The 17,236-nt window shown below is 48.0% G+C and overlaps 2 protein-coding genes across 6 annotated transcripts in view; one reads left to right on the top strand and one right to left on the bottom strand.

Annotated features, from left to right (window-relative positions):
• Window positions 1-1,572, bottom strand: part of LOC142790446 (phosphatidylinositol 4,5-bisphosphate 3-kinase catalytic subunit alpha isoform-like) — a 35,726-nt gene extending 34,154 nt beyond the window's left edge. For 3 of the 4 annotated variants that reach the window (XM_075885268.1, XM_075885267.1, XM_075885265.1), the window contains exon 1: window positions 1,336-1,572. The gene's annotated coding sequence lies outside the window, so the exon portion shown is untranslated. Of the gene's footprint in view, window positions 1-943; window positions 1,277-1,335 lie in introns of those variants that run through there. The other variant, XM_075885266.1, reaches the window with a different exon arrangement.
• Window positions 1,573-1,855: 283 nt separating this feature from the next.
• The window catches only part of LOC119180984 (uncharacterized), a 204,611-nt gene continuing 189,230 nt past the window's right edge, over window positions 1,856-17,236 (top strand). The window contains exon 1 of one of the 2 annotated variants that reach the window (XM_075885269.1): window positions 1,856-2,525. In XM_075885269.1, coding sequence (XP_075741384.1) covers window positions 2,274-2,525 — 252 coding nt within the window. In that variant the 5' untranslated portion in view covers window positions 1,856-2,273. The remainder of the gene's footprint in view (window positions 2,526-17,236) is intronic. The other variant, XM_037432141.2, reaches the window with a different exon arrangement.

The following is a 17,236-nucleotide window of genomic DNA, read 5'->3' on the forward strand; positions in this document are numbered from 1 at the left end:
GTCGATGCATCAGAGGAGCATATTCTTATCGAATGTCCGCAATCTGACCAACAACCAGTTGAAGTGAGGGATTGCTTGAACCGTCGACAGACAACCACTTACGATTAGAAAAGTACTTGGACCGTGATCACATTCCGATAATCAAAGGTACGCAGAGAGCGCTCTACGTGATTTTTTTAAGGTAGACAAACTCAATTAACTGTCTTTAGTTCATACTATACCTTGTCGCTATTTGTATGGACTCTATTTGCAATGTGATCCTGATATATGAACTGGGCTATGACCATACATACAGTGCTCATTCATGCATTATAAACACTATAATGTATATAGTATGTACATAGTGCCTCTGATTAGTTTTTTCCTATTTTATTCTTATTTTTCTTGTCTGTGTATTTATCCTGTACATTACTGTCATGGTGTTAGGGTAGCTGGCTTTAACGTAGCCTACCCTCCCATATTCTGCCAAGTATAAAGAAAGAAAACTGGGTGTGATGTCTGATTGTTAGCCTATCTTGACCTGTAGTCAAGATGGCAATAAAGAAAAAGTGTGGCTCTGCAGTGGAATACTCGGCTGGCACGCAGGGGACCCGGGTTCGAATCCAGCTGTGTCCTTTGTGTTTTTATTTACGAAGTTTATTTTTTTTCCCTTTATCTCGTGCGGTAGTGGTTACGGACATTGGTTTGGGCAGATAACTACGGCGCCGCACGTGAACCATGTTGTGATTACATAACAACTTTCGCCGCAAAATAAATAAATATAATTCGCACAGAAAACACCGAAAGAAGACAACAGAAACAAGCAAACTAGATTGCGGACTTCTACGACTGTTAGTTTACTGTTCAGGGATGAAATACGGACGAATACCTGTTCACTGCTACAAACACTCAACAGGGAATGAAGACGCACACATGTGAGAATCAATGGCGCAACACAACGAACCTTTAACGAGGACGTAGTTCACTGATGGAGCGAAAACTGCGTTTCAAACTACGCAGCAACTTCGCGATCTAACCTTATAAGTGTAGACGATGAATTGGGCAAATAACACAATTTGCGATCGCAGTAACTTGCGCACAAGTGTCACCTATCCGAAAAACGATCGGCGCGACCGGTGTATCTGTTACGACAGGGGAGAGATCTGGAACTGCGACCCTGGAAGTTGTTTTGATCGCGTACGTCTTATCTCCGCACCGTTCTGTCGCAAATAAGCGGTTGCAAAACGCCTGCAATGTGGCTACAGGGTCGTGGGAATACCGAGTGCCAAGAGAAACGCCCACATCGCGACTAATTAATAGGCCTCGGCGGCAGCAGCGAAATTGGAGGATACCTACCCTAATGACGAACGGAAAGGCCGATCATAATGGAACGAAACAGTCCGCATCGCGGGTCTTCTCTCCCAGTGGCGGACGAGGAAGATGCACATCGTTGTTCGTTCCGCACAACATCAAAACGCGCTCATCAACAACCAAAACCGACAGATATTTAAACTGAGCAGGAAAAAAAATATTTGTCTGCAAGGCGCCGCCGCTGTTACAAGTCAACAACATCATCGGTCGAGTGATGTGTTTGCTCAGACGCCGCTTTTTCGTACTTCAAAAAACTTTTATTATTAAATATGCACGTTTTATTATATATAAAAATAATTTTTTATCAATTTTATGAATTTTTTTAATTTTATTGTCACTTTTATTAATAAATATAATACTTATTATTTGAGTATGGTAACTGTGACGTCACTGACAAGCGAAAACGTGGCCTTTGAAATCGGCAAGCGCAAAAAAAAAAAAATGATTTGAAGGCACACAATTGTACCACTCCAACAAAAGTCGTAGCCAGAGCCAAACACTTGCTTGTTTGTTTTTGGAGTGGCGCGCCACTTTCGGTTTTGCGCTTTGTGACTTGGTTGGGACGTCCACCTCAGCGATTGGTCCTCGAAGAATACCCGTCGCGATCCTCTCCGCCTCCGGTCAGCTGGTCCGAGACTTGTCGGTCTGCTGTCGGCGGCGGCGTGTGTGCACGCGCGCTGTTTTTTGCCCAAGTACCGTGCCCGACAAACTCGCGCTGGTCCAAAGAAGCGCGTCGTTCAAAAGCTTGCCCCGAGGCGCGCCGCGTGTGGTTCGTATGTGTGTGGTGCTGCGAAGTTGTCGCGCGCGCTGGTGTGTGAAGTGAGTCTCGGAAGAGTTTCGGTGGGTCGCACACAGTTTACCGCGAAGACGACGGCTGCAAAAGGTGGGCGTGCGGTCTCCGATCAGCGGCGGCGCGCCCGCACATGTCTGAAGATGAGAGCGACGTGGATTTGGACCCTGCGCAGCAACTCGTCAGGTTACGCAGGCGACTGCCGGCGTCGTCGTTCCAACGGCCGCCGGCAAGCAGCGACGACAGCGACGAAAGCGAGGACCCGTCTCTACCGGACGGCTACTGTCACCGAAAGTCCACTTCGCTGGCGAACTGGACGATCTCCGATTTGAGCCGGCTCGACGGGCTGCTGTCGCCCGCCGCCAAGACTGGTTACATGTGCGAGGTAGGTGACGTGTGTTCCGCTGTTGGGACGGATCTGTTTTCGCGCGCTGGCCCGCAGTTTGTTTTGTATTTCGTTTCTTCGTCGCGTTGTCGCGTCCTTCTTTCTTTAATCGCGGAATTTTCAATTCTTTCCTTTCGTCCTCCGCTGGTTCTACAGTTCGCAAACTGGTAATCCTTCTTCACGACGACGTGCAAAACGCGGCATCCGACCGGCCACTCGTTCGCGCAGCAATCCGGTTCGTCTTGTTTGCCGCGGTTATAAGTTGGTGAAAGGTTTATATAGTTACGCGTATAACCTAACTCGATCGCCCGTTGCTCTTTGCCGCCGCTGGCGCCTATTTGTTTTGTCGTTCTTTTGTGTTTTTTTTTTTTGTCGTTTCTCTCGCCTGCTGGCCGCACCTTACTTCGCTCTTTCATTCTTTTGTCGTTCGCCCGTGATGGAGTGGGTTTCCATGCCGTAATTTAGGAAATGAGAAAACTTCGAGAGGACGGGTGTTCGCCCGCAGACGCAGGAATGTATGAAAAAAAAATGTAATTGATACCTGCCTAGCTATAAAAGCGGTAAGGAAAAGCTAGGGTTTCATTGCAAGCATGTCGATGATAAGATACACGAGGTTTAAAGTGCCAAAATTGCGATATCACTGTGAAGCACGCCGTTGTGGAAGGCTCTGGAAATTCCGACCACCTGGGGCTCTTTATGGTGCGCCCAAATTTAAGGTACACGGGCTTCTAGAATTTCGCCTCCATAGAAATGCGGCTACCGGACTTCGAACCGGCGACTTTTGGAAGCCACCGAAATTTTTCGGCTACGCTACAGCGTTTGGCATGATGCACCGTTCACTCGTCTGTGCCAACAAGTATTTAGATGCAGTTCTCTGTGCGTGCCGTCATCGCGTCAAAAAAAAAAAAGGGGGGGGGGGGGTGGCAGGGGGGCTACGGAAGATGCGCCGGCGTATTGTAGCCATGCCTTTTCCTATTCTAACTGCCATGCTCTTCGCTCATGTCCCTTGATCGGAGTGACGCTGGCTGCATTATCAAAGGAATCAGGCAGCCGTGAGCGCTGTATGGCAAGGCTATCATCGAATAAAGCTTAAAAAAAAAAAAACGTGCGCTGCATGCAACTATCCAGCGGTGCACCACAATTAGGGTTCACTGGCTTTGCAACGTCGCGTCTCTGAGAAATCCAACGGCGAGCGACTGACCCCAAAGCAGCCACTTTTCGACCATTCGTGCTGATGGGCCGGCAAGCCTCAGTGACTATCGGCAAGACGGGAGTGTATGAACGATGCGAATCGGTGGCGCATTCCCATTTTGCACTCCTCATGCTCCCCTTTGCGTCATAAAGAACTCCTGGCGTAAAAAGGGGGGACTTGTCTGTTGGTTAGACTTCCGCTTTAGCAGACAGGCGTGCATCCTAGTGGTGTAGACATCGTATCTCCTGTACACGCTCTTCCTATAGATTAAAGGGCTCCTAAACCAAAGCAAGTTCAAAGCTTCAAATGCGAGACAGTGTAGCTTTTCTCGCCTGCATTATACCCTTCCTACGAGCGCTCTCTGCACCTCGCCCCCTTATTTTTTCAGAAAAAGAAAGCAAAACACATAGAATGTAGCCCCGCCGCGGTGGTCTAGTGGCTAAGGTACTCGGCTGCTGACCCGCAGGTCGCGGGATCGAATCCTGGCTGCGGCGGCTGCATTTCCGATGGAGTCGAAAATGCTCCGTAGGCCCGTGTGCTCAGATTTGGGTGCACGTGAAAGAACCCCGGGTGGTCTAAATTTCCGGAGCCCTCCACTACGGCGTCTCTCGTAATCATACGGTGGTTTTGGGACGTTAAACCCCACATATCAATCAAATCAGAAAAAAAAAAAAAAACGAGTGAAGTCAGTTCACGACGGTCATGCGAGACGAGGCTGAACGGGCGTGCGCGCCTGTACTGCAAAACGGTACACGGGCGACAGTTCGCAACAGGTATCTCCCGTACATCGACCAATCGGGAGCTTATTTCAGTCTGACGTCACGTGTACGAACGACTGGTGTCTCGAATCGTCACGTGCATGGATGGGGAGACGCCGGGGGAGAATAGCGCGCTTGTTTTTCGTATTTTCAGAGTTTGTTTAAATGCGCGGAAATACCGAGCAAGGTGGACGAGAGGACGTTCGCTGCCGTAGTTTGGCGAGTAATAATAATAATAATAATAGTAAGTGAGTTTAACGTCCCAAGATATCATTATGAAAGACACCGTAATGGAGGGCTCCAGAAAATTTGGCCGTCTGGTGTTGTTTAACGTGCACTATGTATACATCGCACATTACACGGCCTTTAGCATTTGTCCTCCTTCGAAATGTGACAGCCGTGGCCAGGATTAATGATAATTGCTGAGCTTTAACGTCCCGAAACCGCGATAAGATTACGAGACACGCTTTCGTGGAGGGCTCCGGAAATATCGATCATCTGGCGTTCCTTAACGCGCACCTAAATCATACTATAGGCGCACGGGCCTCCGGCATTTTCGCCTCCACCGAAAATACTGCCGCCGCTGCCGGGGTTTCATCAGGCGACCAGTGGCTTAGCCAGCCAGTATTCATTCATTTCATTTTATTACCTTAAAAGCCCAACATGGTCATTACATAAGGAATGGGTTTGCATATGTTCGTTATACAATAGCTGGAAATAACATGCCTATAAGCATTGTTAAAGACGGTATGAGTAATATGGGTACACGATTCTGCAATGTATACAAGCAATCGGAATGATGAAAATGACATCCAGTAGTTTTTATTCTGCAAAATGATCAGATGTTTTTTGTGTGAATGTGGGTGCGCTGGTTAGGGCGGCAATTTCGTTAAGTATCATATCAACTAGACCGCAGTGTCGGGTCGCCGCGGATATAGTATCGAACCCGAAACCTTCGGGTGAACAGCCAAGCACTCTAGCCACTGATCCACCGAGGCGAACGCCATTGTTCGGTTGGTATAGAGCATCGGCCACGTTGTCCCAAATTTGCAGGTTCGGTGTATGCATGCGGTGAGCTGTCTTTTTTGTCGACTTAATGTTCTTCAATTTATTTCGAATTTGCCTAATTATACAGTTAAAAGACTGCCAATGACGTTCCCTTGCTAACCTTGGCATTATTGTGTATTGGTTTTCATGGGAGCAGGTCGCGAAACAAAAAACAGACATACAAGTGAACGGGACAAACTCAAGGGGACGACAGTGTGTTGGGGGGGGGGGGGGTGTTTTTACGTCTCGCGTTGCATGCTTCGACGACCGCATATCCGCACTCACAAATGGCGACCCGCAAGCCAGTGATAAAAGCGACTGCTTTTCCGTCCTCTAAAACGCCGCGTCGTCTGCGGGACATTCGGCCTTGAAGTTGGCCGAACCTTTCGTTTGTTTATTTCTTTTCTCTTTCGTTCTCTAAGCGGTCATACGAATGCGAAGAGAATGGGACCAAGCCGCAGCCTGCCGCCGCGTTTTGATGGACGAGCGAGGCTAACTTATTCTGCCCCCCCCCCCCCCCCCCCCGAGGTTTCTTCCGACCACAAATGCACCACTGACACGGCGTCGAAAACGTGGCCCCGGCGGCATAGACATGTTCGTGTGTGTGCTGCCGCGCGTTCTGTGGGTCTCCTGCTGTATTTGTATGAGGAACTACAGGTGGATGCACAACAGGCGGATCGGCCGGTCCCACCGACGTAGCCAGAGCGTATAGTTTGGGGCTTCATTTCCTCCCCCGCTCCCACGAAGTATTTACCTTCCGTGAGTGTGTGTATATATATATATAAATATATATATATATATATATATACAAAAAAAAGAGGGGCTCGTTTTCCCTAAGGGTTCGTTTTTCCGTGTTTTGACACAATATAAATGAGATCTAACAGACAGTAATGCCAAGGAATGTACAGGGGAAGTTATTAGAACCAATGGAATGTAAATAAGAAGAAAGAAAAGTGGGTGAAAAAATCACCAGCCGTGAGCAGGAAACGAACCTACGACCTTCGAATAACGCGTTCGATGCTCACGGCTGGTTATTTTTTCACCCACTTTTCTTTGTTCTTATTTACATTCCATTGGTTCTAATAACTTCTCCTGTACATTCCTTGGCATTGCTGTCTGTTGGATCTCATTAATATTGTGTTAAAACACGTAAAAACGAGCCCTTAGGTATACACTTCTCTCCCTTATATATATATATATATATATATATATATATATATATATATATTATATATATATATATATATATATATATATATATATATATACTCGAAGGTCGTAGGTTCGATTCCTGCTCACGGTAAGTTATTTTTTCACCCACATTTCTTTCTTCTTATTTAGATTACATTGGTTTTCATAACTTCGCCTATACATTCCTTGGCATTATTGTATGTTAGATCTCATTATATATATATATATATATATATATATATATATATATATATATATATATATATATATGTGTGTGTGTGTGTGTGTGTGTGTGTGTGTGTGTCCTGATATGAAAGAGCCTGTTTGGTTTGAGGGGATTTAGGAAATAACGTAAGGAAATCGAGGCAATTCCTTCATAGCTATAGAAAGACTCACCTATAGAAAGACTTGGCAACACCAAGCGGCATTTATCAAAACCTGGCCAAGTCTGGACTTGCTATACATAGCTTAATTCGCTGTGACCCACGGCCTTAGCGACTTCGATCAAACGTCCAATTTGTTTTCTTTGTTGTTTTTTTTCTTTCGAGAATTTGCGGACGTATGAAGCAAAACAACCGCAGGGATTCCGATGTTCGCGTAGTGTGTTACGGCGGGTATGACTGAGTCGCTGCAGAGTAAAAAGTTTTGGAGATACCTCGAAGTGGAAGGCAACGCGTAGCGTTTGCTCGCACTTCCCACAAACAGAAAAAAAAGATAACATGTTTTGCAGCTTTAGTGATTGTCACCGTATAAACGATATAGCGCGAATATATATTAACCGCGTTGCCCCGCCGCGGTGGTCTAGTGGCTAAAATACTCGGCTGCTGACCCGCAGGTCGCGGGCTCAAATCCTGGCTGCGGCGGTTGCATTTCCGATGGAGGCGGAAATGTTGTAGGCCCGTGTGCTCAGATTTGGGTGCACGTTAAAGAACCCCAGGTGGTCGAAATTTCCGGAGCCCTCCACTACGGCGTCTCTCATAATCATACGGTGGTTTTGGGACGTTAAACCCCACAAATCAATCAATCAATCACTCTGTATGGCGTCGCGACAGCGAGTGTCACCGAGCGAACACTTTGGACGCTTACGCGTGCTTGTGTGGTACCACTGTTGATTTAATCCGAACGGAGATGCTCACCTCTGCGCCGACTTCACAGTGTCTGATGTGTCGGTGCACGGGAACTGCGAGCCCGAAGTCATAGAGTCGTGCGAACAAGAAGCAGTGGTGATCAAGTAAATGGGGCCCGCGTCAAGGCTGCTTCTATACCTTTGGCCAGTCGGACTGGTCTGTTATTGTTTTATGTTCGGTGTTATGGTGATACAAGTGTGTGCCCGTAATGGCGGCCGATGACTCCTGATTTATCATTCCAAGAACTTTTTTTTTGCTTCCCACGTTTACAACCGGAAAGCTGGGAACCAATGGCAGGTCTTTGTAAAAAGCACGCCGTCGCTTCATTTGCATTTTTGTATTCGTTGCGGAGCTCGTCTTCTTTTGGTCTCTACTAAATGATCGAGGAAAGATTGAAGTAGGGATGTTGTAATAACCCCTTCCCCAATAAACAACCTGCGCACGCCTGTTACACTGGGGCCTAATTCACAAAATTGTTATATATCGTTCAATACCATGGTTCATCCAGCTTGTTCTATACCATGTTCTATACCATGGTTTTTCTATAGTTCTATACCATGGTTCATTTAGGTTCGCTAACGTCCGCACCGTGATTGGGTGAAATATTATCTAGGGAAAAGTTTTCAGCATAAGTCGCGCTTGTGAATGCGGGTGCTGGTTATTACGTCATATATTTTTTTTACCGGGCTAAAGCTTCCTTGTTACATCAACGCTTTGTGACATCTTCTAATGCGTTCTTCCAATGTATTTGTGACATCTTCCAACTCAGCGGCGGAAGACTCTTCACGCTCCCCTTCCTCGGCTTTCTTTTCCGACCTGGCCTATGGTTGGAGTTCGTTGCCCTTTGGCCCACGCATATTGGGAGTCCGTATCGCCGTTCCTGGGTGTATATACGCGCTGCAGCTAAACAGCCGCCATAGCGTGCCTCTTTCCAAGAACGGTGCGCTCTCCCACCGGAAGCACGTCTGGCCTAGGCATGTTTGATCAGATGGAAGCCTTTCGCGGTATAGCTGCCAAAAAATGCGACGCGTATGTATATTGTCAGGACGCAATTAAAAGGAAAGGCGCTCGTATAAAGAGGACCGGGCAAGAACTTCGTCTTCTTTTCTGGCTGCGTGAGCTCTTCTCTGCAGGTTGAATGCGGCAATATGTACACCTAATAGTGGATACCAGATGAAATAGCAAGTCTTCATCATGTGGTTGTAGAGCTCTACGAAGGAGGAATTCCTAAGTCGTGTTTATAATAGACACTGAGAGAGAGAGAGAGAGAGAGAGAGAGAGAGAGAGAGAGAGAGAGAGAGAGAGAGAGGCCTCGCTTCAAAAGACGCCGCGAAAGGTGTATACGGAACCTCGCAGCTATATATACAACTCTCTTTCATACGATGTCGTATATCACGCGCTCTTGGGAAAATCTGCGTGGATCGGATCACGTGAAGTACACGTGGGCTTCTCGTACAAGCCGTGATCCGGCGGACAGCGTGGAACTCGAGTCCACCCTCGTCGTCAGTATGGCTATAACTAACTCTGCCTGTCTCACACAAGGCCGCGATAGAGAGGTTCTAGTACATTCTATATAGAACCAGGGGGCGCCGGTGGATTGACTGTGATGGCAGGGCCTTGTGGGTTTAATCCGAGCTAATGGCCCCTTGGGTTGCTTGATGGATGGATGAATGAATGGGCGTTTGAAGCATTCCTCCTTGTAGCGTTCCACCTTTACATATTTTATTTCGCTGAACTTCCCGCCTTGAACTTCGAAGCGGGAGACACCGCGTAGCGTTTTGCTGCCTATTCTGTTCAGCGAGTGTTTGCGTTCATTACGCCGTTACACCGCTCAATGATGAACGCGCAGCGCAGCGTGTGCCGTTTATTCGCTTGTCTGTGTGGGTCGTAATGCAGTTAAATTTACTATGTCATACCAACATGCCCAAGTTTCCACGCTTTTAAGGGCACTAATCTTCTACTGATGAACCAGAATGGTATGCGCCAATGTGAGAAACACATTGACAATGACGTGTGTTACGTGATTGCAGGAGCGTAGCCAGGGGAAGGGACCCTACTCACCCACGATTCCCGAAATTGGGACAGAGGGGGTGTTTGATCGAGGACAAATACTAAAGATGAGTGTTCTTCAACAAGTGTCCTCCCCCCCCCCTTCCCCGCACTCTCCACCGAAATATATTCCTGCCTTCCAGAGTATATGTTCCAGCCTACGGGCTGTTGCATATTCTGTTCACGCGTTCAAGTTCTTTAGACCAACGAAAGCGAGCCATTCCGTGTTGAGTTGGGCTTCGCACTTGACTCAAATAAGACAGTCTGAGCATGGCCTGGCGCCCGATCCTCAGTATGCGCCAACATCTGGCAAGGCTTGAGTATACTATGCAGTGAGGACTGTGTTGTGTGGCATAACTGCACTGCCAGTAAGTAACGTATGTGTTCTCATTTTGATTTCTTGTCTTTCGCTCTGCGTGGTCGACTTATAGCCGAGTCTTCGAATGAGGGGAGTAGCCAGAAATGTTTTTTTCGGGGTATACGGGTTCCTCAGTTGCGTATGTGCATGCGTGCTTTTATGCGAGTGCGAAATCTAAAAAAAAAAAAAATTCAGGGGCTATGACCCCCACCCTTCTCAGTACGCCAACGGCGTAGTGTCTTACACTCCGCGAGCAAGCGGTCAGTTCTTAAGTATATAACACAAATGCTTTTTGCAGGTATAGACACCTCTGTGCAGCCAATGCGGCTAAACAGAGGAACCCTTTCCTCCGTCGCACTTTTTTTGCGCTGCTCTCCCTAAAAATATAATGCGTGTATACTATACATATAAACGGTATACAAACTCGACGGAAATGTACACTGGATGCAAAAAGTTTCAGGCAAGAACGATTGGTCGACGGTGGCGAAAAGTGATTGCATTTCGCGTCTGCTTGTGTTCTCTCAACAAAACAAAGCCACGTGACTCAGCCGGCGCACGCGGCGGACGAACGTAATGAGTGCGGTTGGTCGGTGGGAGGAGGAGGAGGTAGGCGTCGCTCGAAGGCAATCGCTGCTCCGCCTCACGCTGCTCTCATCTCTCCTGGGGCAAACGAGGCGCAAGCAGTCTGCGCACGCACGTGACTGCACCGCCGTAAGCCGTAGTCTGCGGTTGTTTTTTCTGCCGAGCGGGTAGAGAGAAATCGCCCCCCCCCCCCCCCCGCACCTAGTTTCCAAATTGCGCGCTCCCATAAATCTCGCGGCGAGCGAGACTATGGGAGGCCTTTTCATCCCCTCATGCAGCAGTCCATGGCGTCTTCAGCGTCGGTGGAGACTGTGTGTGTATGTTGTGCGTAAACTACAGCGCGCGCTTACCGCGATGGGGCATGCGGATGCTCTCCACGTTGTGTTTGGAGGTTCACTCCCCCCCTCCCCCACCTACAATCCCCCTTGTGGTGTTGTTGAAAAGCACGAATGCGCCTTGTCTGCGCGGGACACGATCATTTGTTGCGCGCTGTTCGCCGCGGGTGCGTGCTCGCGTTCGCTTTGCGCCCGCCAGACGGCGTCGACGTTCGCCGACAAGAGCGCCCTCTCCCGATGGCGTGCCACGCTATCCTCCTCTCTTACCAGCGTGAACTTCTTCAACGCCATCTGGAGGAAAGCTTTCCATGACTGATAGCTCCTTGCATGTCTCTTAAATCATCTACATGTCTGCAACTCGTCATGAAGTTCTTTTTTTTATCTTTAAATACTATAGTCTTATGTTACTTCGACGCAAAAATTTGGGTCTGTCTGTCTGTCTGTCTGTACATTTGTCTGTTTCCCCGCTGTGTCGATACCTAAAACGGCACCAAGCAATACGTACCCTTAACGGCTAACCCTATCCGCAGCGCCCACCAATACTGCTGAAGTTTCAGCGTTCATACTTGTGCGATTGTCAATACTAATCAATTATTGCGGATGTCTGAGGCACGGCAATATTTGTATGTGTGTGTGGAACAACACGTCAATATTTTTTATGTGTGTCTTTATACTAGAGGATGCACACATAACTGATTCGAAGGACCGTAACGTTTATCACGCTATGCTGACAATGCAACGCGATGCTCAAAAAGGCAAGTGTTTTCAAAGCTTTGCTAAGACGACACGGTGGTGGCACCTGCCCGTCGCTTTGCATTCTATACGCCTTATTGCCTCCGAGACAGGTGCGCATCTTTCTCCGTGGGCGCGCACGCCTTTCTTCGTTTTCGAAGATAACTGCCAGATGGCGTTCGTGTCCAACGTGCCTCGATGTGTTCGTTCACCTTCGCTAAACGGATGAAGACCCTCTAATGCAGCGCTTCCGAAATACAATTCATCAATTTTCTCGCGCAGGACATCAAATAAGCGTTTTGTTCACTCTCTCCACACGCAAGACTATCGCTTTTTGATGACATTTGCAGTGAAACATGCAGTTACGGGGTCCATTTTTTTTTTCTGAACCTATGTGTTTCAGTATTTTAGAACCATTAGACCACTCGCTTTGACTGAGTGCGTGCACTCACGTCCTGGCGCTAAAGCTTTCCCGTGTTGGCGGTAGCGCGTCTCGTGTAAAGGCGTCAGAGTTAACACGTTACTTTTTTCCGGTAAATTACTAACGTTCCAGTTACGTGTTTTTTTTTTTTACCTTTCGGGAACTGTAAAGAGTTATTATCGTGAGGTACCACGTTATTCGTTACTTTTACGTTCGGCTATAGTCTCCCGTCCGCTGCCTTACATCGCATGGTCCCGGAGTGGTCATTACGGGTGTAGCGTAATATAGAAAGTTATTTTTTTCTAATAGACTACAAATACGGGCCCGAAACGAAGCTAACAAGGCTCGAGCCTAGCGCGAAATAAAAGCCCGGGGTTTAAAATTGTGTACCCTATACCCAGTGCTTAGAAATAAGCAATAATTAATTGCGATAGTTTACCTAAAATTGCGAAAAGAAATTATTCTGAAACATTCGTCTGATTACAGCGCTGCGCGAGAGGGCGCCACTGCGTCGGCAAGCGCGCGGGTGCCTCTGTAATCGCCATGGGTTAGGCAGCCCTACGCACTGCCTCAGGTTTCACGGTTTTGGAGCTGTGTTGAGCACAGGATTTACAACTACGCGTCAATACTGACAGAATAACGACGTTACTGGAGGATTTAGTGCGGGATATAGAACTACTCGAAGACCAAGGGGTGTTCGACTGAAAAGGTACGAAAAGTCGTAACAACATGACCGTTAACCTAGCTGCATAAGCCATTATGTGAGAACGTAACGAGAAACTTGGGGATGTGATTGGAATCTCTGCCGTTGGTTGGAGCATGTGGCTGACTCCTTTCTGGAGTACAACCGTATGAATGCTTTTGAGCGCCACTTCCCTTAGTGATTTCCCTACGGGAAATTTGTTCTTCCCAGCAAATGTGTTTAGAAAAAGGGGTTAACGATTTAGAGTACTTCGTAATCTACAATGGGAGAGCATAAAGCCGTCCTGTATGCCCCACACTGGATGAGGCTGTGTTGACAAAAATTACGCAGTGAACTAGTTTGCGATGTTCGGCTTCATGGATACGGGATATGTTCATGGAACACCGATTTAGCCAAGAGAGTCACCGTGTTTAGGAAAATAAAGTTCGATTCAGAGTAGGATGTACTCTACTATGGGAGAGCACAAGCTGTCCCGGCAAAAAGCGTCAGCAAGAACTTAAGCCGTACCCAGAAAGTGTGTTTAGAACATTTGGTGGAGGATTTCGGGTACTAGGTACTTTACTATCCATGGGAAAAAGTGGTTGACGATTTCGGGTACCATAGGTACTTTACTATCCATGGGAAAAAGTGGTTGACGATTTCGGGTACTAGGTACTGTACTATCCATGGGAAAAAGTGGTTGACGATCTCGGGTACTACGTACTGTACTATTCATGGGAAAAGTGGTTGACGATTTCGGGTACTAGGTACTTTACTATCCATGGGAAAAAGTAATTGCCGATTTCGGGTACTAGGTAGTTTACTACCATGGGAGAGCATGAAGCCGTCCCGTGGACCTCACAAACCCATTTCCGTGTTTAGAAAAAAATAATTAACGATTTAAAGTACTTTGTACTCTACTATGGGAGAGCTGAAAGCTGTCTTGTATGGCGGTGGCGGCGTATAGCTCGCGAGAATCCTGGTCTGCGAGAAGAACCCTTCGCCCGAATTGCTATATATACATCTATACGATCCTACTGGTGTCATACTGTCTTGGCAAGCCTGCGTGTCTGCTCAGGTTGTCACCCAGAGTTAGCTGCTATACACCTTTATATATGATCGTCCAAGCTGAAAACAGTATTCACATCTATTAATGAGCCGCATTCGCATCCTTTAATTGGGGCGATGAGGGTGCACTTCCGTGCTATAGGAAGGATTACCGGGATAACGCCGGCGAGCTCTCCTCTTAACTTTCGGTTGGCGGCTTTCAACGGAAACACTAATCGCGGAAGCCCTCAAAAGCGTTTCTGTGAATTCTTTAGAAGCGATGGAAGTCCTTCAAGTCAAAATAATTTCGCCAAGAAGCGCATGGCGCTGAGCCGCGCTCCCAATTAGGGCTGCTGAAGTTGCGTCTCTTCCTTTCTTCAAGCTCTCTCTTTCTCTCTCTCTCTCTCTCTCTCTCTCTCTCTAAAAGGGCAAAATCGCTTATACCTGCAGCGCTGGTTGTTTACGGAATGTTTACAGTGAACGCACATTATGCGTGCGGTGGCTACTCTACATGGGATATTCCATGCGTGAAAGGCTGGCAATCCCTGTGACATCTTTGTGAACTACGTGACATACGCTGTCACATAATTCGCGCACACGTATGTATACAACGGTCTATCTGTATGATTAAATAGGACATGCACGAATCACCCCACAATTAAGCGATCGCGCCTCCGAAATACACAAGTAACCGGTGTTGCGTCTATTTTATGAAAGCTTTTCGGAAATGATGTTAAAAAACTGTGAGGAAAGTGGCGCCTACGGTGACTTTCATTTGCTTCTTTTAGGTTTTTTAACATTTTCTTGTCATAGTTACTCAAGTGGCTTCGCACTCCACGTTTATTAAGTCACCTGAATGAGCGAAATTCCCGCTGCGAAGCTGTCATTGCTCGGGCTTTCATGTCCAGGGACCGTCGTAGATCGCAGTGGGATTTACCCACAAAAAGTGCATAAAACCCACTACGGATTTGTGCCACTCCCGTTACCTTTCCCTCTATTGCCGTACCGAGAATTTTTTTTTTGGGGGGGGGGGGGATTTTAATTATTTCTGGGAGGGTACCCCATTAAAATGGTCATATCCCGCTCTCTATGCCATTGTAAAAAAATATTGGGGGAGGGGGGCGGTGGGCTGGCCCCTGACTCCCGCTGCTCCTGAAATCGTCCTCTACCGCTGAGGATGGGCCCCTTGCCACCCCTACCCTTGCTTCTGGACTGCTGCTTCTGTTGATGACAACCGCTCCACTGCTCAATTAATCTTTTCTCCTCTTTCTACTTTTCTCCCTTTTCCCTTCCCCGCAGGCACTGCGCCGTGCTCCCGACCGGGTTGCAGAAATTAGGTGCCTTTTCTCATCTTCTAACCACTACCACCACCACCACCAAATCGACCAATGTAGAGTGCCTCGTTGCCGGCGCGCGCATCTAGGCACCCTATAATAGTCCAAGGCGTACCTCGCCTCCTTCCCTTCGGGCCGCACGCGCCCGAGAAAAGATCGAGTAAAAAGGGTGCCGTGCGCCCGGCACTTTGAGGTCACCAATGACACGCGCTTCATCAACGTTACACAGCGTTCTGGATTGACAGGAAAGTGGCAGCGCCGAGTTTTCAGGAGAGGAAGCGCAAGCGAGCCAGACGACGTCGCGTTCACAGGAGCATGCGCGGCCTTGCAAACACGCAGGCCTGCTCCATCCGGGTGACAACGTTGGAAGGTGTGCTTGTGTAAACACACGAAGACCCGCGCTCATGCACTCAGGGCGCATTCGTCATATCTTTTCATAAGGCGAAGCGCGTTTCGACTGATACTGCATAAACGATGCACTCTTTGTGGCCGGTTTCATTTTGTGGTAGTCTAGAATTTTTTTTTTTTTACGTGGCTGTTGCATTATCATATCTTCATATAATCAGATGCCTCAAAACAGTCACAACTGAGCGTGCATCGTTGATGCAGGCGCGTTTTATCAGTCGAAACGCGCTTCTTCTTATAGGCGACCTGAGGGAGCGCCGATCTTCGGCTAAACAAGCACACCTTCTACCGCTGTAACCAGTGTGGAGCATGCCTGCATGTCTGTAAGGCCGCGCATGCTTCTGTGTACGTGACGTCACAACCAGCAACGGCCGCAAGGTGTCATGCAGAGCAAGGCCGGCCGCTCGCGCGCTTACACAGACCTAGCCGTGGCTGTAACGCTGTCACGAACCTCGCACTAGCAAACTGCCGAATCGTTACCAGAGCAATGGCACATTTTTCTAGTGTATACCTCACTATCAATTAATGCACGCCTAGTCCGGCCCGACTTCCCGCACCGCAGTCTATATACGCTGGCTCTGTCGCCTTTCTCCAGTGGGCAGATGCGAAAAGTTACGCCATTGTGCATCACTTTCCGCCTTGTTCTTCCACATAATAGGGGCTAAAGGCAAAAAAAAAAGCAAATATAAAGATCCCTCATCGATAAATCGCGCGGAAGCACGCTGTTTCCTTCGACCTTCGCCAGCAGCGCCGCAACGGACCACATTGTTCGGGCACGAATGGTTGCCGCATTGGTTCGAGCAAGGACGTTCTTACGAGAGGCGGTCAGGCTTTCCTTCGCGAAACCATCATGTGGGTCTATAGACCAAAGTTTTCATGGTTTGCAGGGGGCACGCATATCTTTCGTGGGAGGCCGCTGTTCTAATGGAATGGATGGCTACGAAAATGTCTGGCCTGTCCTTACCGCACGCTGGCCGGCAGCATTGGCTCGCCATCAGTCATGGAGAATCCATGCATGTCCGAAACCCGCAGCGCTGGCTGCGCTAACTATGATTGCTGAGGTTACGATTATGAACACTTCCTTTAAGCGTGGGCGTGAGAGTAGAACTAATATGGTCTATACAGGGTCCCGCACTCGAATGTTTCGATCGATATGAAATCAAACGACTCAAATATGCACCGCACAATAAATTCAGCATATTATTAACACACACACACACACACGCACGCACAATGAGAGTAACGAAACACGTCGAAAGTTGTCTGTGCTTGTTTAAATGTTTATTTCGCAATACGGAAAACGAACATGTTCTACGAGCCGAGCACCACACAACGGGAAGTGCATACTGCGTATGCTTTTTGAGGAGGTTGCGTTGCGCTTTCTTAACGGTGTATATGCGTCGTCCTTGGGGTTCGTTTTGGATGCACGCCTTCCTCTCCTCGGACCAGCC

This window comes from Rhipicephalus microplus, unplaced genomic scaffold (genome assembly GCF_043290135.1).
Source record: "Rhipicephalus microplus isolate Deutch F79 unplaced genomic scaffold, USDA_Rmic scaffold_107, whole genome shotgun sequence".
In the NCBI taxonomy this organism is placed as follows: Eukaryota; Metazoa; Arthropoda; class Arachnida; order Ixodida; family Ixodidae; genus Rhipicephalus; species Rhipicephalus microplus.